This window comes from Eucyclogobius newberryi, unplaced genomic scaffold (assembly GCF_026437365.1).
Source record: "Eucyclogobius newberryi isolate DKJ021-1_F unplaced genomic scaffold, fEucNew1.0.hap1 SCAF_7, whole genome shotgun sequence".
Classification (NCBI taxonomy): Eukaryota; Metazoa; Chordata; class Actinopteri; order Gobiiformes; family Gobiidae; genus Eucyclogobius; species Eucyclogobius newberryi.
In genome coordinates, this window is record NW_027316389.1 from 14,134,121 (window position 1) to 14,156,777 (window position 22,657).

General features: G+C 40.9%; 4 protein-coding genes and 1 pseudogene across 4 annotated transcripts; 3 read left to right on the top strand and 2 right to left on the bottom strand.

Annotated features, from left to right (window-relative positions):
- The first annotated feature begins 282 nt into the window (after positions 1 to 282).
- slc15a5 (solute carrier family 15 member 5) lies at positions 283 to 3,247 on the top strand. The gene is made up of 9 exons (XM_072435572.1): positions 283 to 1,003; positions 1,094 to 1,316; positions 1,428 to 1,597; positions 1,671 to 1,891; positions 1,981 to 2,167; positions 2,318 to 2,506; positions 2,581 to 2,712; positions 2,809 to 2,917; positions 2,994 to 3,247. The coding sequence occupies exons 1-9, from the start codon at positions 628 to 630 to the stop codon at positions 3,133 to 3,135; spliced, it is 1,749 nt and encodes a 582-aa protein (XP_072291673.1). The 5' UTR covers positions 283 to 627; the 3' UTR covers positions 3,136 to 3,247.
- Positions 3,248 to 3,331: 84 nt separating this feature from the next.
- LOC140349291 (tripartite motif-containing protein 16-like) lies at positions 3,332 to 6,259 on the bottom strand (annotated as a pseudogene).
- Positions 6,260 to 6,945: 686 nt separating this feature from the next.
- tmem17 (transmembrane protein 17) lies at positions 6,946 to 7,929 on the top strand. Its single transcript, XM_072435135.1, has 5 exons — positions 6,946 to 7,081; positions 7,198 to 7,301; positions 7,381 to 7,494; positions 7,587 to 7,730; positions 7,816 to 7,929. Exons 1-5 carry the CDS (start codon positions 6,967 to 6,969, stop codon positions 7,891 to 7,893), a joined length of 555 nt encoding a protein of 184 aa, XP_072291236.1. The 5' UTR covers positions 6,946 to 6,966; the 3' UTR covers positions 7,894 to 7,929.
- Positions 7,930 to 9,219: 1,290 nt separating this feature from the next.
- Positions 9,220 to 19,774, bottom strand: fnbp4 (formin binding protein 4). The gene is made up of 34 exons (XM_072435640.1): positions 19,544 to 19,774; positions 19,290 to 19,367; positions 19,094 to 19,218; positions 18,849 to 19,023; positions 18,630 to 18,777; positions 18,423 to 18,516; positions 18,004 to 18,345; positions 17,756 to 17,939; positions 17,552 to 17,691; positions 17,364 to 17,468; positions 17,030 to 17,163; positions 16,108 to 16,202; positions 15,718 to 15,983; positions 15,523 to 15,637; positions 14,818 to 15,211; positions 14,654 to 14,735; positions 13,791 to 13,803; positions 13,335 to 13,481; positions 12,642 to 12,815; positions 12,468 to 12,575; positions 12,218 to 12,368; positions 11,895 to 12,147; positions 11,393 to 11,788; positions 11,165 to 11,307; positions 10,941 to 11,097; positions 10,734 to 10,860; positions 10,551 to 10,651; positions 10,359 to 10,468; positions 10,135 to 10,210; positions 9,977 to 10,072; positions 9,807 to 9,875; positions 9,605 to 9,703; positions 9,443 to 9,536; positions 9,220 to 9,363 (listed from the first exon to the last, which is right to left on the bottom strand). Coding segments are annotated over exons 1-34 (4,908 nt in total). The 5' UTR covers positions 19,659 to 19,774; the 3' UTR covers positions 9,220 to 9,361.
- Positions 19,775 to 19,787: 13 nt separating this feature from the next.
- LOC140349138 (seipin-like) lies at positions 19,788 to 22,639 on the top strand. The gene is made up of 2 exons (XM_072435366.1): positions 19,788 to 21,819; positions 22,003 to 22,639. The coding sequence occupies exon 1, from the start codon at positions 20,021 to 20,023 to the stop codon at positions 21,227 to 21,229; it is 1,209 nt and encodes a 402-aa protein (XP_072291467.1). The 5' UTR covers positions 19,788 to 20,020; the 3' UTR covers positions 21,230 to 21,819; positions 22,003 to 22,639.
- Positions 22,640 to 22,657: the final 18 nt, after the last annotated feature.

The following is a 22,657-nucleotide window of genomic DNA, read 5'->3' on the forward strand; positions in this document are numbered from 1 at the left end:
ATACACTTAAAGATGTATTGTTGTAAATTATGAATACTCTTATACTCTTGTACATAACTGAGTTTGACCCAGTTTAAACCAGTTTGGATCTGGTTTGGATGCAGCACTTTAACATACTGACTCTAATACCAGGCATCAGGCCCGTATCCAAGGGGTGACTATTTTTACACTTAAATGAGGCATCTGGTACGGGTTTGTTATATGAATACTAATGCCCAATGTTTTGTCCTGATTGTAACAAAAACATATTTTTGTATAGGTATATAGGCATATAGGACTAGTCAACATGTAAAATAGATGCCTCAGATACAGTATGTGCAGGCTTGCCTTAGGGACACATCAATCATGCCAATCAACCACCAATTATAATTATTCTACAAGATGTGTCACCGCTGTGAAAGCTCGCCAAAGTTCTGAGCAACAGTTTTACACAACAAGCAAAAAGCTGATCTTCAGCACGTGCTCATGTGGGTGTGTGATACTGAGTGCCACCAATGAAGGAGGAGAGTTGGCACTGAGGTGTGGGATGCTCAAGGCACTGCAGTTAGAGCCTGATGAGCAGAAGAGACTGTTTCCAAAGTTGATTGGGCTGACTGGGGCCAAAAAGCAAGCTAAGCTGGAACTGCTATGGCAAAAGACCACCGGAAACTGTCAAAAGACCACCGGAGACTGTCTGAAGGCAAACGACCACAGCGCAACGACTCCTCCCTCAAGAATCCACAACCTGATCTTAGGGCATCACGGAAGTCCAGAAAGAAGCTTCAAGTTATCATCTGTGTCTTGCTAGTAGAGTTGTGTGAAAGATTCACATTCTTTGGGATTGTATGCAACATGATTCTGTTCTGCTCTGTGAAGTTGGGGTATGACAACTACCTGGCTGCTTTTATCAATCTGACGTTTGTAGGAGCCAGCACACTGACCCCAGTCCTCGTGGGATGGTTTGCTGAAACATACTTAGGAAGGACAAAAGTTCTCTACATGTGTGCTCTTCTCCATTTCTTTGGTAAGTCTTGTCATTGAGATCACCTTTGTTTTTAGGATGATAACATGTAAAATAAACTTTAAAACTCTCACTATAATGCTATACTCAAAGGCACAGCCATGCTTCCTGTGGTGGCATTCCCATTTGAAGATTTCTACATAGACAATCATCATATCACACACCAGCTGGAACCACGGGAGCAGCAGATTCTGTTTTACACGGGCCTGCTGGCGGCAGCGTTGGGCATAGGTGGTATCAGGGCTATACTTTGTCCTATGGGAGCCTACAGCCTGCAGGGTTACAACCAGCACCAGCTTTTGTCCTTCTTCAACTGGTATTTTCTCATTATATTTCAGAAAGTTATTAGGAACTTTGCAATGTTGTATTTGCAATTGTTGAAATTAGTGGCTTAGATTAATTGACGTTTGTGTTGGGTTATGTACAGGTTCTACTGGTTGGTCAATCTGAATTCCACTGTAGTGTTCCTTGGCATAGCTTATATCCAACAGTCTGTGGCTAAAAATCTAGCATTTCTTATCCCATTCACTTCTGTGTTACTGGCTCTCATGGCCATAAACATGGTGCGCAACAAATTAACCTACAAGCCAAAGAAAGGTATAATTAACACAAATGCACTGCTGTTCTAAACAACCACACGTCTGTGCTTATCCTATGCTGTTTAATGCAGGTGGATCTCTGCTTACCACTCTGGGAGTGTTCCTAAACTCCTTGAGGATGTGCTGCTTCCACTATCGCCACATAAGTGGAGAGGTCACATCCTGGCTGGATCGGGCAAAAGAGAACAACGGGGGCCGTTACAGTGAGACACATGTGGAGAATGTCAAAGTCCTAGCACGGCTTTTCCCTCTTTACAGTCTTCAGCTGTTCTACAGAGTCTGCATCACACAAGTACAAGCATAAGAGACATATATACTGACATTCAATTATTACAGTACTAAAGGAATAATAACAAAGACAACTGCTTTTCTCCCCCACAGATTCCTTCAGGTTACTACATTCAAACCATGAATTCAAACCTTCATATGGGAGACATTCTCTTGCCCATTGGTGTCATGAATGTCATCAGCATCGTGCCTCTGTTGTTGCTGGCCCCGTTAATGGAGTTGGTCACGTCTTGCTTCCTCGCCGTGGGAAAAGCTCCAATGGCACCAGTCAAAGTCATCAGTATGTATTTTAGTGCGCTCACTCATAGTATCGTTTATAACGCATACCTAAATATTCCTTGTCTTCCTTCTCCTCATAATTATTTCCTGACCACACACCTTGTTTTGCAGACCCTCTTACTATCCCTCCCTGTTCATCCTCCTCTTTTAGCTCTGGGCCATGCTCTTGCAGCCCTCTCACTGCTGTTGGCAGGTTTTTCTGAACTTCAGAGAAAGACTTACCCTTTGGTCGAGCAAACCCTCTCCGGGAAAGTCCTACAGGTCTCTTCAATGCCTTGCTACTACCTGGCCCCCCAATACATCCTACTTGGTGTTGCTGAAGCTCTTGTGACTCCTGCGTGTGAGTATAAGACATTACAAGTCATTACAGGCATGTTGTGTTGGTTATTTTGAAAGGGTTTATTCCTTTTTTAGGCTCATTTATATCCTTCCAGTTGACGCCCAGTCATATCAGAGGGATCTCCCTGCACTTTCTCACACTATCCTACGGCGGAGGCTGTTTTCTTGGTGCATTAATAATTCTGCTTTTATACCCGATCTCTGGAGGTACTGATTGTTGTGTATGTTATGGAAAAGTACTAGAATGCAATCAACTCAAGTAAATACTCAAATCAAACAGCTGAAAGTTCCATCTCTTTACAGGTAATTTCTACCCAAATGTACTGCATGAAGGGAATCTAGAACGATTCTTCTTTCTACTAGCCACCCTTTTGACCGTGAATACCCTGGTATTTTGGCGTGTATCCTACAGGTGATGAAACATTTAAATGTCTACATAGAACCTCAAATATATGATAATCATGACTGAAAACATGTTATATTTTTAGGTACCTTGACCTGTCTGTGCAGGGGAAGGCGATTGGTATTAGCCCTCTTAATGAGAAACTGCTGCAATATAAAGCCTGTCTACAGTTCTACAACACAATCGAGTGCTCCATTATTAACAATTCAGTTGAATCAATTTTATGATTTGGGAAGCTGTTGTGCTGCATTCTGCCGTCAATATGTAATTTCAAGACTTGACTCATCATTTCCAAACCTTTTTATTGAAATCACGAACTGTCAATATTAATATTTGTGCACAATGTTCAAAATAACAATGTTCTATTAAAAGTCAAATATTTTTTAGATTAAAAAAAATGTAATTTACCTTTGTTGTTTTGTTTTCATAGAAAACTCCAAGACAGTGGCTGTATCTTATTCTGACATTTCTTAAAAGGTGCTTATTTTCAAAGATGAGCCCAGATCAACACTGAACCCAGGATACAAAGGCTCAGTAAAGATGGCTTGAGTTTTATGCAGAAGTACTAACTCATCTCTTGTATTAATACTGTAGAAGTTTAGGATTCCCTCCAGGTATTTGAGGTGTACACTTATTTTACGAGATCTCACTGGGGGAATTTGAGCTCTTTCAAGCTTATTGTACCAAAATCTGCATCCAGATGAAGAGCAGACTAACTTCCATGACAGATTGTTGTGGCCAAAACAGCAATCATTTCCAGAACCCTTTCTATGAATGCCTTTATAGGAAACAGCCACCTCCACAATACCACCATCCCACTCCACCTCCCAGTAAGCGTCACCAGTGAGCCCCTGTTTGCACAAGGCCTGGGGGAAGTAGGTGAATCTGTCACTGTGGTCCGGATGTGCCTGGTCACTAGCCCCCCATGACAGCTCTCTGTTTAGAGAGGACAACGATAGATATGGAGCAACGGTGTTGGGATCTATTTCCAATTTGTGGCCTGCACAAAAAGATCATATTTATGTAATAAATAATGCCAAAGCGGAAACAGATAACAGTACAAAGACAGTTTACTTACCTTTGTATTTAGTCACAAGGTATTGTCGAGTAATTGCACGTTTCTCACAGGCCACAGATAATGCTATCAGAAAAAATGAAATTAAATAAACACTAGATGCAAATGGACTATTTTGTTAAAATAAATGACATGTTGAATGTACAATACCTGCATATTGTGCGCGGTTAGTGGTTAATGCTCCCATTTCTGTGCTGCATACACTTTTCAGCTTGCGCTTTTCATTACTGACAAACTCAGTCAATATTCTTATTCTTGTGTGAACATTATTTAATGTTGGAAGGCTGCCCAATGCTTGAGAACCCTTTGGAGGGAAACACACACAACCTGTCATTATTTCAAATTACTTCATGTAGTGTGATGGTCAACCAATATATTTTTGAGATATTTTTGTTTGCAGACAAAACTAAGGTAAACTAGTAAAAAAAAACAAAAAACTGATTATCTTTTTTTTTATTAAAGAGAATCATACTATACCTAATCACTCACTGCACTGTTCACTTTCTGCACTACATATGTAAACTCAACTGTAAAATTGTGTACATAATAAGCCTATTTTTATTTTTTATCTTATAACTTATTGTTATTTTCATCCCATAGTAGATTTAAACAGTTTTTCTTTTGACTTATTCATTGTCATTGTTTTATGTTGCAACGAAAAAGTTGCTATGTTTGTGAATTCTGTTCATTGAGAATGGCAATAAACCCTATTCTAATTCTGAATCTAAAATGGTAAACACTGTTAATAAAGTGTCTATAATCACCTGTATTAACTGGATGGGTTCTTCAGTTTGTAAAAGTTGTGTGATTTGTCCATCCCTCTCTTTCAGCGCATTCACTTCAGATTTCAGGAGTCCAAGCTGAGCATTTGCCCAGTCCACTCCGGCCTTTTCCACTCCTCCAACTCTCTCTCTGACGTCAGCACACTTCTTCTCCATGGCAGAGACATACAGGCAGATGTTCTCCTGACAGATGCGTTCAAACTCATCACAGACCTCCCAGGCAGTGCCCTTTGATGAAAACAGATCAAATATTGCATGTAATGAGCGATCAGTGTAATTCTGACATGTCAAAAGCACATACTGTACATACTCCATAAGACTGAGACTGATCCACCCTCGCTGTGTGAAGGAAAGGTTTCACAGGTCTTTCCTTCCTGCTGCTGTCAGACTCTACCACAAACACTGCTAGCCCTGAACATGTGCAATACTGATGTAACCACGTGCAATACCATCATATTCATGTGCCATACTGAATTAACCATGTGCAATACCTGTAAATAAGAGTGTTCTATTTTGTTTTTATTCGGTTTACTTACCTGCTAATAGTATTACCTAGTCTTGTGCTAGCTATTTTTACTTTATTTTATTTTTATTCTATTACCATTATTTTGTTATTATTATCTTATTTCTATACATACTCCACAAGTCATGTTATAAGCTGTGCATGAAAAAAAAAAAAAAAAAACTCACATTTATGGATATTTCTGCCTCCCTTAGATCAATCATTTTTCTTTCTGAATCCTGAACTCTGCTCGTGATGTTGTCTTTGGTCCTTTCTAGTTGCATCTGTAATAAACAACACACCATCGAGCTGCAGCATTAATAACACCGGTCAGACTAGAGGTAGAAGTAGATCTACCTGCACTGCCTTCATCTCTTCAGTGACAGCCACAGTGTGATGGCCCTGATGGCCTTCCACCACGCAGAGCGCACAGAGGAAGACGCAGTCTGTGCGGCAATAGAGCTCCAGCAGTTTGTGGTGGCGCACGCAGATGAGCTCTTTGTTGCTCGGTGACGCTTGGACCAACTTGTGCTTTTTGAGAGGCGTTATTTCAAAATGGGGATTCAGATGTGTGTGGCAGTAGGAGACTAGACAGGTGAGGCAGAACTTACTCGCACTGCGTTTATTCTTCCCGGTGCAAATGTCACATAGGACGCACCCCCCCCCCCCCCCTCCACGTCCAGGTCTCCACTGTCCGCGACCCCCTCCACGTCCAGGTCTCCACTGTCCGCGACCCCCGCCTCAGGTTTGTCGTGCTCCTCCAGAAGCTCGGCCAGAAGCGCGTTTCTGGACAACGCTGGCCTCGGTGTGAAGATCTGCCGACACTGGGGGCAGCTAAAACCAGCCTCTTCAGCTGACTTACTGTCCCAGTAAGTGTTGATGCAGCGCATACAGTAGCTGTGCCCACAGCCGATAGTCACCGGGTCTTCCATGAGCTGCAGGCAAACAGAGCAGGTGAAGAGATCCTCATTTTTTGAAGCCATTTTCTTACGACCAAAAAGAATAGTTTAGTTTCGAGTTCATTAAAGGCGTGGCCATAAGGACCGGTAATGTGTCAAAACAAACGCGCGCGCCACCTGCCTGTAGATTAGTAGAGAATAAACTTTTCCTTTATCATTATTTTTATTTTTTTTTGTACATAAAAATAAACCGAACACAGAACCGAACAAAACAGTACGACCAGACAGTATATACACGTAGATACAAACAAAATCACGGCGTTATTATATTCAAACTAAGGCCCCATTTCGTCCAAATTACAGTGAATTTGTCAATTTCCAAATTTAGTCCGAATGTCTCTTTTTTTTTTTTTAGAGAGAGAGAGAATAAACTTTTGCAAAGAAATCGAGTCGCACATCAAAGCATCGAAAGTTTGTACAACGTCCTTTCTGGGGACTTTTGGCTGCAAAAATCTAAAAAGGGGGGAAAATAAAGCTGTTGTTGTTGTTGTTGTTGTTGTTGTTGTTGTTGTTGTTGTTGTTGTTGTTTTATGGTGGTTGGCATCCAAGTGTTGCATTACCGCCAGACTTTATTCCTCAGACTTTGCACGCGGTGGGCAAAGATTTTTATGGTAACCATGGAAACGAAGCCCACTGTTAGAGAAAGGGAAAGGAAGGGGCGGGGCAATTTGAAGCCATGTCCCCGTCTGTGTTGTCAATGGATGGTGTTTATCGGATGAAATAACCGTTGGAAATCCACAATGGAGTTGCCGGAGAACGTTAGAAAACGCCTGGAAGACTTTTCTCGAAATGTTTTATTTGACCCAAACAGGAGCCACAGCGCCACAAAAGACCATGAGCCATTTGGGCCGAATGGTAAACATCATCATGCAGCTGTGGAGTTAGCATATTAGCTAACAAACAGCATCACCAAATGCTAGTATATACACTACAGATGTGATCATTGTGTGTGTTCTGTGTGTGTTTTTCAGATAAACGGGTTCTGTCCAGCCTCCACCTACAAATGTCCCTGTATTTTAACATGTGGTTCTTTCCATTTTGGTGGATGAGTGAAATTGTAATGTTGAATCTTAAGGTATTGTTACTGTGTCTAGATCAATACCCAAAGTGGAAATGCGTACATTTACTGCAGCTCAATGTGATTTCTTTTCCAGTATCCCTCTTTGCCAGACTATTACAAGTTTATCCTCGTGACTATTCTTATTGTAATGACTTGTATTGAAGCCATTAGGCTGTATCTTGGTTATTCTGGAAACTTGCAGGAAAAGGTACAGAAAGCACACATTCATGCACATTAAGATGAACTCTTTTCCATTTATAAGACATTTGTTACATCGTCGTCATTGTGTTTTTGTGAAAGGTTCCAGAGTTGGCTGGTTTTTGGTTGTTGAGCATACTGCTGCAACTTCCCTTGATTCTCTTCCAGCTTTTTAACGAAGCTATTCTCGTACAACCACTGGAAAGAGGCGTTCATATAGTCCTCGCCATATTTATAATAGCACAGGTATAGTCAAATGTTTTCTGCACTATTTCAATTAACACACATTTTCCATGCTTTAGAAATTAACTTATTTTCTTTTCTGATTAAGGCCCTTGCTGGCTTTGTTGCGCTTCGAGACCTCGTGAGACACACGGAAAGCCAGTTTCATCTTACACAGTTCAACTAAAATGTCCTAAATATAATGTAACATTGATGAAACAAATGCAGTGCCTTCTTGTATTATGAACGACAAGTATCATCATTTTGTGTGTCTGTGTGTGTCTGCGTGCGTGTGAAAAATGAAATTAAAAAAATTGCAGAAATCAATGCATGGTTCAGTGTGTTCAGTGTGCAAATAGAATGAAACACATTTGTATCTAAAAGTATAATCACAAATAGTTGTCAGATTTGTTTATTATGTCTTATGGTGGTGCTGATTGCAATGGTCTTGAAACAGTGTTTATTACTGTAGTGATGGGGAAAGGGGTTTTTCCTCCAGAAATTGCATTGCTGTTTACTTTATCTATTGACTGAAGACCACCAATGATTTGTGCAGGTGAAAGGTCAGTTACAGTCTTTGGCAAAGGTACATTGTGCAGCATTCTTTTGTTCCTGGAAGTGTCTTTGCTTTGTCTGAAACAGAAATGAGGGGTAGATGTTAGTTTGTTTCCTGTAGGAAGTCGCTTGTCTGTACAATGTTCAGTGAAATACTTATTTACCGTTTGTCTGTGCTCTTCTGTAAAGGCTCAAGAAAAGTCTTGGAAATAGGGTTAGGACCTTTATGATCTTTGTATGACATACAATTAAGAAGTAACAAACCTGTTGAAAAATATGAGATGAGGAAAACAAGTCAATTAGAACCAAATCTGTGACAGTGTTAGACAGAGCTCTAAAATGAGGCGAGTGAAGGGGGCTCAAGGCTTAAGAATCATCGACAAAATGCTTTCAAAGAACAAGGGTTTGTGTAAGTACATCTGACAAAAAAAAAACAGAAATATATGTTTCAGTCTCGTTAAGCAGTTACCAAACACTCAATCGTACAACACTGTACACAGACACTCGATGCAAGGCGGGTGAAGTGTCTTGCCCAAGGACACAACAACATAATATGTAGGTCATTCCACAACTGTTGCCTTGCAAATATTTTTTAACAAGGGTCAACTTTGCTTTCAAACCACAAGTGTCATGCTGATACTCAAGCATTAACTTTATTAACCTTTTTCCAGCTTGTCATGTTGTGGTTTCTCTCTCAAAGTTCCTTTGAGGTTTTCTGTAGATAATCTTGTCAGAAGTCCTCTACCAGAAATATTAGGGACCATGCTGAAGAACAGCCTCCCTGGAGACCTTCAAATACAATGTAAAACAAACTGCTGGAGATGCTGATGCTGATGTGGATAACAAAATATAGCTCAAATAAAGAGTAATTTACCTGTCTGGTACTGGTATCGTAGACAGCCCTGAAACAAATAATGAAATTACTCTTTTATTTTAATGGCATATACATCCTTTTGCAACATACCTCTGGAAACTTTATAGGTAATTAAACGCTGCCGAGGTGTTGGGTAATGCTGCTGGGTCGACTGTCCAATCTCAGTTTGTAGTGGAAGGATGGCATTTAAATGCAAAAATTGTGAATCGTTCCTCCATTGCCCCATTTCTTATACACACAAAAAAATCATATTTAATACATCCTTGTCCAATACATCCAATTTGTTGCCAGAATGTGTGTTAAAGACATATCAGTTCTTGCTTACCCATATGTGAGTTGAGAGGGGAACAAGTTCCTGCATCATATGCACATGTCATCTTCATATCATTTGAGCAGTTGTTCTAAAAGAAACAATATACATACATATTAAATAAATGATTCCAAAGATACATCGTTAGTTAATACTTACCATCACAGGTTTTGAGCCCTGCCACAGTGTCACCTGGCTTATCTCGCCTGGATGAGTATTTGAAGGACGGAGAACAGGTTTTCTTAGCAGCTTATTCACCTGAAACAATAATATATATATAATATTAACAAACTTAATAAATAGTGTTCCTTAAATTGCCCAACTCCTTTAATTTTCATTTTAACACATGCTTTTTTCATACTTGGCCATTCTTTTTCTCCTTGGTTACATGTCTGGCTTTAGTTGTGTTCTCAAGTGGCTGATTGGAGTCCTGTAGACCATGTTGCAATAAACAATAGAACTAAATCAAATAACCCTAGTAAAAGACATTTAAGAAAACTACAGAACATGTAGAAAAAGGTTTACTTTTACCATATTTTTGTCACTCTCGTGGACCTTTGGCTCGGAGCGCAATCTGTTCCTTTCCTTTCGACTCTTCAAGCGCTTTCTTTTCTCCTTTAGCAGACTCTAGAGTGCACAATAACCAGAGTTAAATATTATCACACGATTGATCATATTTTCCAAAATACCTTTTGGAGAGTGTTTGGTTTGTGAAGTAAATGCACTGGAGGTCCATCAGAATCAGTGCTATTAGAACCACTGGTGCTGTAAAGAAAATATTGCTGGGTTTAGAATATGAATATATCATGTCAAGACTGCAACCACGTGCTGGTTAGAATACAAATATACAAGAATACAGACTGACAAGATAGCATAGCCAAGGAAAGATTATGGTTAAGTGTGGTATAAATACCTAGTTTCCAGGTCAGAAACCGTAAAGTTTGAATTAGTCAACGCTTTCCCCAGCCTCTCCTTCACCTTAATGCTCAACAGTGACGTCAGCTCCGTCAAGCAGTAATTGGCCTATAAGAAGACACAGTGGCCTAAGCGTGACTGGAGCTTAGACTTGAACCAAAGGTAGTTATTGTAAGATGAGATGCTGTACTTTAGAGGGATCAGGATCACAGAAGTCAAGTAAAGTGTCACAAAAGCTAAAGCCCAGCGACTTGAGGTCTCGAGTGCTGAAATGTGTCCCTCTCCTGTCACCTATCCAAAGAGAGGGCGATGTATTTGAGACGCTTCTTTGCAGTTTAACAACTTCCTCAAGTGTATTATGTGTGTGTCTGACCCAATGTGGAGCCCCCAAAGGTAGCCTCCATGGTGTAGCTATTTCGGATGCCAAGTCTCCACATGGCGATGCGTCCAGTTCCCTCTTTGCTTTTCTGCACCCGGAACTTGCAGCTTTTAAAAGAAAACTGAGCATCAAAGTTAAAGTTGTGTGTGTGGAAACACTACGACATTTATTAATTTATGCGGGTAAAAAAAAGGATATTACCTTGTTACTGGCATTTTTACTCATCATCAGAGGAAAAACTCTTTCATAAAGGTTTGTTGAATCACTCCGACTATTACAACCATACATAAAGGCGTTGTTTTTACGGTTGTGGCCATGGAAGTCGCAGTAAAGGACAACGTCAGTCTCTGTCAGAAGCCTAACAAGAAGAATGTCAGGAATAAAAATATAACTTTACACAATACTTATGTGTGATGGATTCTTACTTCTCCACCATAATTCTAGTGTGCCACACACAGGGGAAAGCATCTTTGAGAGTCGTTTTGTAGTTTCTATTCAAGTCTCTGCCTGCCAGAGAACAGCGGTAATTGCCCACAATCACGCCATCTGGGTTAAGCATTGGCACAATCTATTAAGGGCATTGAAAAATACAACATGTAGAAGCAAACACTAATAACTTGTAACCACAACAACACAAAAATGAATATGACTACCTTGAATACAAAGGTATCTCTTAGCAACTGAGCATCCGCCGAGTTGCCAAGCAGGAAGTCCAGGAATCCCTCCATCATCCAGGATCCGTTTGTCTCCCCCGGGTGCACTCGCGCTGTCACCACCACGGCTCTTTTGGCTCTCTCTTCACACCTGCTGTCCCCTTGAGACGTTACGGTCATCACATACACAGCATTCCCCGCTAGGCTATGGCAAAGGATCCTTAGCTTGCAGTAGGATGCAATATTTGGATTGGATGAAATGCACTGCAGGTAGCGTTGCAGCTGGGAATATGTGTAGGGATAGCAATGGGACACAAAACAGGTGTCTGATTCGAAAGGGAACTGGAGACTCCAGGTGAGGCAGTACAGGGATTTGGTGTCATACCCATTTGTATTCTAAGAAAAGAGAGCGATGACTAATGTTAACATGGAAAACGTAATGAATGGTGCATAAATAATCTCAGTGTTGCTAATATTGCGAGTGAAACTGATCATATATTACCTTGCAGTTGTGATAATATCTGATGTTGAAGCCAGTGCGTTGCCATCCAACCCCATTTTCTTTTGCAGCCCTTTCAGAATACAGAAGCGGTTTCATGCCATAACAGTAAAGACTGCTGCTCTTCATCAGGTTGACAATGGTGAAGCGATATGTCACCCCAGCCTTCATGTTTCTGACTCTAAAGTAAAACCACTGCGTGTGTTTTTTGGTGTACATGTCACAGCGGACGGTCAGCTCATAGTCAAATGGGCCTCTAATGAAAAAAAGATAGTACATTACGAATTGATCAGACACGAGTAACTGACATAAATGACAAAACTCACACTTGAACAGCCTTCTGGAGGTTTCCACTTTCAAAGCGAGATTCAAATTCGAGGACAAGATCTGTTTCCTTGATTTCAAAACAAGTGGCATGACTGATGGGGCCCTGGCTTCCCCCAACACGTGAGCAGGTAAAAAATGGATGTTCAGTTGCTGGAAAACAAACAATAACGGAAAAGTAAATACAACTAACAGTAAAGAAATGCAAACTTTCATGAAATTGTTAAAAAAGAAAAGAACATATTGTCTCACCATGGTCCACGCTGAACACCACTTTTCCTTTCTCATCTCCAGTTGGCAGAGGCATTCTCTCAGTGCCAGTGTGCTGGTAAAAAGGTTCTGGCTGTGGCGGGTCCCATTCTTGAACACAATCATTTTCAGTACAATTTAGTGACTGGTATGAAGTTTTAAAACATATTAATGTACCTATGTGATGAATTGTGTCATCAATGACTTCACACTCTGTGGGCCAGCGGGGACCGGAGATGGATGGGAAATTAACCAAATCCAGCGGCGCTCGGAGACTCAAAATAGGTCGGTTTCCATCAAAGTTTATAATGAGCTGCCTCGTCTTCAGAGCTTGGTTGAGGTCTATGGATCCTAAATCAAATACATTTTTCCTTTATTAACACAGGGCACAACTAAATATTTAATCTGCACTGAATAACATTAGGATGAGTTTTAGTTTAAAGCAGATTATCCCACCACAAATTACTGCAATTGTTTTGTAAACAAAAGAGCTTATTTAATATATTATGACCTGCACTAGAGTGACATTAGCTCTGTTACAATACTACAATTATTTGTGTTAAAGGTGCACTATGCAACATTGTGGTGAAGGCTCCACCACCGACTTGTCTCCAAAAGCATATGACCTGCCCGATTCCTTTGTCTGAAATGTGCCACAATATTAAATTGAATTAATCTATATTCAATAGCTCAAAATACTTTGGGGAAAGATACATTGTCCCTGTGAGCAGTGGTCACCTCTCCACAGATCTAAGCGTAGGCCACTAAAACCATATCGTGGAACAGTTTAGGTAAGTAATAATATCTCCATGGAGACAAGAACATTGTGCACTTTTAAAATATAGTTTATCAAATAAAAAACCTTCTTACGTGGACTTCTCTCTATGTTTTCCTCCTTATCTTCCTCGGTGTTGGACTCATGGGAGGAAAGTGTCTCCATTTGGAAGGAATTCCACCAACTTTTGATCACAGACGAGGCCATAATAACTTTTTCCACTTCGAGATTCTCCTCTTTCACTGGTTTAAACATAACGTCATCACTTTAGCCTGTGCAAATTGTCATTATTTACAGTTTACGGGCTGCTACTATACATACTATTAGTCTATTACCCAGAATGTAAAGTTCTGTTAAAGCATATGACCTGCCCGAGGAGCTGAGCTAAACTGTTGCACACTTAACGTTAGCTAGCGCGGAATTAAACTCGCACTGCAGTACTGCACATACAATGGTACATTAAGAGTATCAAAATGATAGATTAGAGGTTTACTTACACGTAGATCAGACGCCAGGACCACCATGTGCAAACTAACTTCAATATCACCCACCTGCAAGCGTTGCCTAGCAACCACAACACCACGGTGATCACCAGTCTAGAGGCAGGACAGACTGTCATTTTCTCGCTTCATCATAAAGCTGATATTATATTTTATTTCAATATCTCATCCATGACCACATGATCAGACCTGAACAAGTCTGTCTTTCAAACTCTTAGAACATGTCAACGTCATGAAGTGACTCGCAGACAAAGGGACCCCTAGTGTACTATGAGCATTAAAAAAAAAAAAATCTTTGTAGGCACCTGCTACATTATATTAACACGAATACAATCATAATATTTAGTTTTATCTTCTTTGCCAGCTCCATAGTAAAATGATAAACTTGCTGAAAGAGATTTCACTGGTAGTAACAGTATGCCTATAATGTTAATCTTCTATGGTACCTTAATATGGCCAGATGTTTTACATGGTCAATATTGGGTTTGCATAAGGTTCCTGCGAGCAGCAGAGTAAGAGCATGTGTTTGTAATTTAAGGGGAAATTATGCACACCAGTATACCAAACATGTTAAAAGGCAACATATGGAAAACACGTTTAATAACTTTTTAAATACAAAATGTACATGTAATGTTCATCCCATTCCTGAACATTGACAGTAATCACAACATAAGATATGTACAGAGTTGTAAAATTTCCCCTAAAATACACAAATGTCTGAGGATTTGTGATCAGTTTGATCATGAACCATCTGCATGTGAAGGAGATCATATGGCACAATCTTAACTTGTCAAAGAAACATTCACCACAAATGTCTTAGTTGTAAGTGATCTCAGGGCCTCAACCACAATGTTTTTAAAGTTTAAATAAATGTCAACTTAATAAGGCAGACGGACGTAGATTAAGGGTTATGTGCTATTCAGCTTCCGTTTTTTAATTCTGTCCCGCCAGTTATCTGGAATCGATTCAAAGTTTGCATTTTTCGAAGCCTTTCCCCTAAAATAAAAGCAAATGATTACCAATCACAAAAAAACAAGATGCAGCAATGTTTAATGGAAAGGAAAAAGTTGTGGCATACGTCATGAACTGCTGATGCTTCCATTCCTCTATGGTTTTCTTGTTAAGGATGTCCCTGTCCTCATCACTGGAGCTGCTTTTCTCTTCCTCATCCAGTTCTTTCTGAATACTCTGCCACTTTTTCACCAGCGACGGCATTTTGGTTTTTATTTTCTTTGACTTCAGAAAAGAGGGAAATAAGAAAATACAGTCATTGGCATAATAACGTTTAACAGATGATGTTACCTTATTTTTGGTCTTTTTAATTTTTTCTGTGGGTTTTGGCGGAGGTGGTTCTGAGGGTGGTTGTGGGGGAGGCAGTGGGGGGAGTGGAGGCTGTGGTGGCATAGGGGGCTCAGAAGGCACTAGAGGAACAGCAGGCACACCCCAGTAAGCAGCCACTGGCAATATCGGAGCTGTAGAACAGAAGAACCCGATTACTTTACTGGTGTTGATTACATAACATGCACTATTTAACTTCTGTTGGAAAGTGCCACCTGCTTGTCTCTATGGAGATAGCATTGCCAAGAATGTTCCACATTATGGTATTAAACTGATCAATCTTCACAGATTTTCAAGCTATTTTGAGCAATAAAACATCCATAATTAAGCAAATGAAACAGAGGTGTTCAATGCCATACTGAGACAAAACAATAACATCTATTGAGACAAGCCACACACAAACCTTTATTTGTATTCAAATAAAGTAAAATTTCAGTATGCGTACCTGCACTTGCAATCGGTTGAGTGTAACGTATGGGATTGCTTCCAATTGTAACAGTTTTACTTGACTGACCAGCTTTACGTTTGAGTGTCCTCCCAAAGGCACTTGACTCTACAATCTATTTTAATGAGATGGGGGGGAAAAAAAGCATTAGTGTATTTTGAACTCAAAGTTTCAAACAAAAGACCTTTTTTTAACCTTTGTGTGGATAATGCCGGGTGGCAGAGGAGGTCTTTCACTGTCCTCTTCTGTACCAGGGGCAGGGGGTTCCCCATCATCATCATCCATCTCCATCTCCACCTCCATGATCTCAGAATCGCTGTCAGGCAATGGCGGAGGCGTTGGTGGAGAGTCTGGGGGCAATGGTGGAGGAGGTGAACTGCTGAAGAGGGGCGGTGGGGGGCTACTTGGAAGAGGAGGTTGGGATAAGGTCCAGGATGTGCTGGGTTTAGTAGCAGATGATCCTATTTACAAGCAAAAATGTTTACATTTAGTTACAGTAGGTATGAACGCACTGCGAGACGTGCAACAAACTGATCAGTTAAATATAATATGCATCCTATTGATGACAGCAGTGTGCAAACTGACCTCCTTTGGCATCCTCTTCCTCGTCCTCCTCTGCAGGAAAGTCCCACTGTGATGCACCAGTCCGCTCGTTCAGATAAAAATACCGCCTGTGTTCTCTAGAAAGTGGGACAACAGAGATAAAAGGAAACGGTCTTAGAAACTGAAATTACAACTGACTGAATGGTATGATACCCTGTGATGTGGGAATAGAGACACATGACCAAAAGAAGTACAACGGCAACTTCTGTTGCTATATACTTGTATATACACTTCTTGTTGTTGCCATCAAACATTTTTGCTTCACCAAAGGGCATAAAAGTATTCATAACCCCTTGCACATCATGGTTGCCCCCAGCTTTTATTTGGACAACCACTTCTTCCCAGGAGAAGAAGAAAGAAAAATATAAATCACACAGACAGCACATATGCATAATAAAACATTTGTTCGATCATATTAGAACATGAAAGAGATGGTCTGACCTGCTGGAATCCCGTCATTGCTTCATCTTCACCATTTATTTGTTCCATCAGGTTGTTTCCAGGGTATCACTCTGTGTGCCGCGCAATCTGGAGCTGAAGTCCTGTAAAATGCAAAGTGCTCCCAGGCCAGCAGCCTTCCTAGTATATATATCCCTCCCCTCTACCAAGTTGTCTACTGGAACCTAATTTAGTCTACAAATGCCTTCTCAAAGACATTTAAAAAAGTTTGTTCTAGAGAGTTCCCTGTGACACGCATTTATCACAATGCAGGCTGGCCCAAACTGGAGGACTACATCGAACTTGAAGGAGATTTCTGATTTGCGTTTGAATCCGTTCAGACGTGTTAAGCTTCTCCCCAAGTCATGTAAAAGTCAGCGGTTTCTGCAGTGGAGCAGCTGGTAGTCACACTGTAAGACTTTGGGGACGAGGGAGTTTAAAGGTGTGAAAGGTAAGGAGCGCGTACCTGTCCCAGTGGCAGGACCAGCCTTTAGGTGTGGCGTTAAGTTCGTAATATTTTATGTGTTCAGCAGCTTCCTGCAGCCTGCGGCGAAGATACATCCCATTCAAAGCACCCTCCCTCCAGTCAGAAATCCTTGTCTGTGAAAGTCAGAGAAAAAACAAACATGCATGAAGCCAATGATAAAAATATTGCTGTGGTTATTTTTGCATCAACAGTGTTGAAAACAAGCTACACAAATAATGTGTGACCTTTTTTTTTTTTTTACATAAAAGGCAAGCTGAATATGTTCAAATATTTAACCTAAGATACAGTATACAGTTGTGCGATATCTTCCTACCTCTGTTTGCAGAAGAAGAAGTTGAAAATTTGAGATTGTTTTCTTATTTATCCCTAGAAACTCCATCTTGCTGGTTAAGGTGTTGGCAAGTTCTCCTATCTGGAACTATAATAACTCTGCATAAAGATACATTCCAATAGACCTGCATAAATGCTACAGTACGTTTTAGTGATAGAATGTTTTTCAACCTTGAGCTCTGGTGTTTCCACTTCTTCTTTAGTTGGATTTGTTGCATCAGCGTCCTCAGGATTTTTAGTTTCCATTTCTGTCTCTTCTTCTTCTTCTTCTTTTTCTTCTTGCACAGCACTATCAATGGCCTTTGGGAGAGCTGAACGACAAATAGAATGCTTATAACATTGATCATTCTTGACAGTTCATCTCAAACTGGCTACCTGTCTCGGTGCTTTCTGGTGTGTTAGAACTTCTGCTGTTAGACTCTGGGCTAATCGCACCAGGGAAGGCAGTTTTCCAGCGTTTCTTCTTGAACAAAGAATTTGTCGCGTCTTGACTTGCGTCAGAACAAGGACTAGAGCCTCCAGCACTCCCATCACCATCTTCAAGGGCTCTCAATTCAGCCTGAAAGGAATATACATTAGAATCCTTTAATAAAATCTATGTTTCACTTTGGATATAAACTCACTTTTTTCCGTTCTAGGGCCAACTCCAGCTCCTCTGTATCTTCCTCGGGCCCATCAGTGTCCGAGTTATCCGTTAACAGTTTCTTGACAAGCACATCTTTGTCACTGAGAGCAGAGTCTTGGTCCAGAAGTTGCACAGAAGGCGATTCTATTGAAGTTCCACCCTCTCCATCAGAATCCACAGACTGTTCGGTCTCGTCCAAACCTTTAAGTAGTTTCTTTCTCCACTTTTCTTCTGCCTCTTTTACTTCAGAAGGAATTAAAGGGCCCAAAAGAGAAGCAGCAACTCCACAACGCTCCTCTTCTTCGTTGGTAAGGGCCACAACACTTTCAATAACCTCTTTCTATAAAACAAAAATTGCAATTTGAAAATCCATTGAACTATGTATAATTGTTGACACACATTCAAAACCAATCCTACCTTTGCGTTAGTCTCGATCAATGCAATGTCTTTGGTTGCCACTTCTTCTATAACAGGATCTTCATGAACGGTGCCATTTCCATTGACATCGGAGCTAAGCAAAATAATAATAATAATAATAGTTTTAATAATACTACTACATTCTCTATACACTCTCTACAGGCCTCTATAAAAGTAATACATGCAAAATAGCCACATCGACTTTACTTGTTCGTTTGTTTTCCCAGACTTTGCACTTGATCAGCCAAATAATGAGGCAACTCCCAAGAAACTTGATTAGTCACTATATTCCAATAGTAGTAGCAGCCAGAGTTGTCGTCCCATACTTCTTGCCAGTCTCCCATTTCAACTCCCACTGCAAAAGGGCATTAATGGCAGTGTGTCAAAGAGGTTTCTAGCTCCAATCCTAAGATAAAAGGGAAGTACCTCCAGCTAATGAGTCCTGAGTGTTGTATTCAAAAGCCGCATCTGTGCTTGGTTCTGCCAGAGCTTCTGTACCATCAGATTTCTGAGTACTATTTTTCTCAGTTGGTGGTACAGATGTATTTATATCAGAAGCTTCACCGTCTGTGGCTGGCAGGGTAGTTATTGCATCAATTTCCTGTGAAAACAATTGATTAACATGTGAAATTGTAAAACACCTTGATTCACGCAAAGACAATTTCACTTACAGCCATAAAATCGGCCAAAGTGCTGTCGATGTCAGTAGACTGGTTGTGCTTTGAGTTTACTGGGGCCTTCACTTCAGCATCTTCATCGTCACTGTCTTCATACGCGCCAAGCAAAGACAGGCCCTCTACGCACAACCACAGTATTCATTAATAACAACACTTGATAGGGGGTCATTTCCACAAACATATTACGTACCCGTGGCCCTGACGGCGGGAGCCTTTGTTTTGGATGGCCTTTCTTTGAGGAATTTGTGCCCATCTCCGTCTTGTTCATCTGCAAAGAAAACCTATGTCATAAGTGTTTGTGTGCATAGCTAAAATCCTAATAAAACAATTGAAGACGTGTTTAAATTAAGAAGAACATTGTAATATAACATGGGAACTATACAGTAATTCAAGCAGCACCAGGACTAGCATTTTGCTAGCCACATGCGCTAAGGTGAAACCTACCTTCCGATCCCGAGTGCGTTTCTCCGGAATTCACACCGCGTGAACCGGGAGGTGAAAGTTGCAAAATTGTCCTCCGACCAACTGCCCCGCCTGCAAAACGATTTTTCTTACCCATTATTACAAATCACGGGGCCTGTTGTCGCGCCGTCGTAGCACGGCTGCTGTTTTAGCCTTTAGCTGTAGCCACAAAGAAAGCAACGATAAACTTCCGGGTCGCGCTGTCACGTGTCATGCTCCATCCGCATGTGCAGCGTAATAAAGCTGCAGTAAATCCAGAAGCTACCACCACTGTGTACATCGGTGCTAACAATAATATACGGACACAAAGTTCGAAGTAAATGGTGCTCGTTAATTATGAAACTAGTAACAATGATTGAAGTCTTCCGTCGACGTGTGCCTGTTTGGAGCGACTGAGGAGCAACATGGGATGGATGTCTGAATAGTTTGATTTCACGGTAACCGGGGAACCTCCCACTGATGTCGGACTATAAGACTCCACTGCAGCCTCCTTCGGGGCTCGGGGCTTCAGCTACTGGGTTCGGGGGCAGAGCAAGCCCATTTTCTCTTAAACAAAGTATAATGGGCGCTTCACCGTCGCCTGTTTTCCATTGGCTCCATGATGTTGCCGCTGTCACTTTCCACAAAGCCAGGAGGACACTATTCCAAGCAGGAATCCTGTTTTGTGCCCTGGTGCTGCTGCTGTGGGTTTCTATCTTTCTGTATGGGAGCTTTTACTACTCCTACATGCCCACTGTCAGCTTCTCCACCCCTGTGAACTTCTACTACACTGCAGATTGTGACAGCTCTGAATCTGCGCTCTGCTCCTTCCCAACTGCCAACATCTCCTTCATGAAGAACGAAAAGGAACAAGTGATGGCAAATGGACAGCCCTACCGCATCTCTGTGGAGTTGGAGATGCCCGAGTCTCCTGTGAACGAGCATCTGGGCATGTTCATGGTCAAAATGACTTGCTACACTAAAGGTGGGAAGGTCGTGTCATCTGTGGGCCGCTCAACCATGCTTCACTATCGTTCCAGCCTCCTGAAGACCATGAGCACTCTGCTGTTCTCCCCTCTTCTCGTAAGTGGGGTGGCTGAACAGAAGCAGCTCATCGAGGTTGAACTCGTCTCGGACTACAAAACTAACTCGTACCAACCTACTGTCGGCGCTGTCATCGAGGTCCAGTCCCGGAGAGTGCAGATCTATTCATCTCAGCTCCGCGTACACGCTTACTTCACGGGTGTACGCTACGTCTTGTACAACTTCCCTTTGACCTCTGCGGTGATTGGTGTGGCCACAAACTTTGCGTTCCTCAGTATCATTGTGCTGTTAAGCTACCTGCAGTTTCTATGGGGTGGCATTTGGCCTCCAGAGCAAGTGAAGGTTAGGGTGATGATGGGCGATAACAGCCGCATGCAGCAGAGGAAGCATGAAGTCAAGAAACGCATGGAGAGGGAGAGCTCAATGAAGGAACTCAATTCTCCTAAAGTGGTTGGCCCTATGTACGAAGAAGCTGGCTCAAATCAAAATGACACGGAGGAAGAGAAGACTCTCTCATTGAGTGAAGATGCCCTTGGGTTTGAGGTGCCAGAAACTGCAGTCGAAGAGTCTCATGATTTGCAGGGTACAGAGGAGGAGAGCGAGACCATGCTGCGCCAGAGACCTGGAGCCTGGATGAGCCAGTGAAATGCTCTGCCTTTCAAAGCCAAAGTGGAATAGACTAATGACAAACAAAATTGAATTTCAGTAAATGTAAAAGATTGGGATTTGTATTTTGTTATTCTTTAGGCACTTTGGCTTTCCATGGCGGCATCATCTCACATTAAGCATTTTCTGTTTATCAATGATGCACTGCTTTGGCTGACATCAACATGAACGTATAAGCGTACAGGTTTTTAAGCTTTAAGTAACCAAAACATTTATTTCTGTTAATAATATATAACAATTTTGCTCCATTAACCTAATTTTCTTTTGGTTTTACTGTTTTATTTGTTGTTTGTTTTGATACAACAAAGTATGTAGTAAGTTATTCTCACAACCGGACAGGCACCATTCCAATTGAAGCGCACTGAATGTTCTTGTCCAAAAATTGTCATTGAAAATACAGACTTGAATGACTATTTTTGGCTAATTTTTGGGCTTATTTTAAATGTTGTGTTTTGTCCGAAAGTGATATTCCTGGTTCAGTGAAGAGACAGTGGTTTATTAATAAAGTTGGTATAGTACAGTAGTGCAAGGTGTAGTAAAGTGGCAATATGAAGCAAATTTCAGATTTTGTGGCCTATAGGCTTTATTAAACGGGAAAGGACAGAGTGAATTGGAAGAGAAAAGGGAGGACACGCAGTAAATTGTCGAACTCATGACACTGCGGCCATCTGCACTTGGAACCTGGTATATGTGTTCTGTGCCATAACCACTCGACCACCGGGCAGTACAATTTGAAGCGAATGTCACACAAGGATGTCTTGTGATGCAATCTCACAGAAGGACTCAGAGCTCAATTTGATTTGGTAAAAATGCCCCCCAATAATCCTAAAAGGGTTGTTATTAACTTCTCAGAAAAAGAAAATCTCGCCTAAGGGGAGTAAAGTACAGGACATGTATCAAAGATCTACTGTGGTGCAACTCTATGTGATCATGGGCACATGTTGCGTTAGATAATTTGTTACAGTTACAGTAAATGAGTTATCTCTAAATCTGTTTTCATTCCAACAACACTCCCTATGTTTTATTTTCCATTTATTTATGAAACATATTCAAGAAGTGTTACACAGATACAACTAGGTCATTGCATTTGGAATATGTTCATGAAATTTTCTGTTTCTGTTTACAAGATGGTAGCAAGTTTAAAAACATAATTTGTGTCACATGCTATTACTACTAAAAATAATCAAATAAAAAAGTTGGTTCTGTTTAAATTGTTTATTTGCAAATATATTTGACCACAATTTACCCCAATGTTTTACCACCAATCAAATATGACAAAAAAAATTTACATTTACCTATTAGTTTATGCTTTTTATCTTACTAAATAGTAAACCAAATCAAAAACATGTACGCATTTGGGGTTTGGATCTGGCTGAAACCATGAGAGTTTTGTCTGTATCATTGTCT

Bases quoted from the DNA above. Each gene is read 5' to 3' on its own strand.
- slc15a5 (XM_072435572.1), top strand. From the start codon at position 628: ATGGCAAAAGACCACCGGAAACTGTCAAAAGACCACCGGAGACTGTCT. The intron at 1,004-1,093 runs GTAAGTCTTGTC...CTATACTCAAAG, and splicing joins TGCTCTTCTCCATTTCTTTG to GCACAGCCATGCTTCCTGTG. The intron at 2,918-2,993 runs GTGATGAAACAT...TTATATTTTTAG, and splicing joins TTTTGGCGTGTATCCTACAG to GTACCTTGACCTGTCTGTGC.
- tmem17 (XM_072435135.1), top strand. From the start codon at position 6,967: ATGGAGTTGCCGGAGAACGTTAGAAAACGCCTGGAAGACTTTTCTCGA. The intron at 7,302-7,380 runs GTATTGTTACTG...TTTCTTTTCCAG, and splicing joins TTGTAATGTTGAATCTTAAG to TATCCCTCTTTGCCAGACTA. The intron at 7,731-7,815 runs GTATAGTCAAAT...TTTCTGATTAAG, and splicing joins CCATATTTATAATAGCACAG to GCCCTTGCTGGCTTTGTTGC.
- fnbp4 (XM_072435640.1), bottom strand. From the start codon at position 19,658: ATGGGTAAGAAAAATCGTTTTGCAGGCGGGGCAGTTGGTCGGAGGACA. The intron at 19,368-19,543 runs GTAGGTTTCACC...TTTTCTTTGCAG, and splicing joins AACGCACTCGGGATCGGAAG to ATGAACAAGACGGAGATGGG. The intron at 17,164-17,363 runs GTAGGAAGATAT...TGACTTTCACAG, and splicing joins TTCTTCTTCTGCAAACAGAG to ACAAGGATTTCTGACTGGAG.
- LOC140349138 (XM_072435366.1), top strand. From the start codon at position 20,021: ATGTCGGACTATAAGACTCCACTGCAGCCTCCTTCGGGGCTCGGGGCT.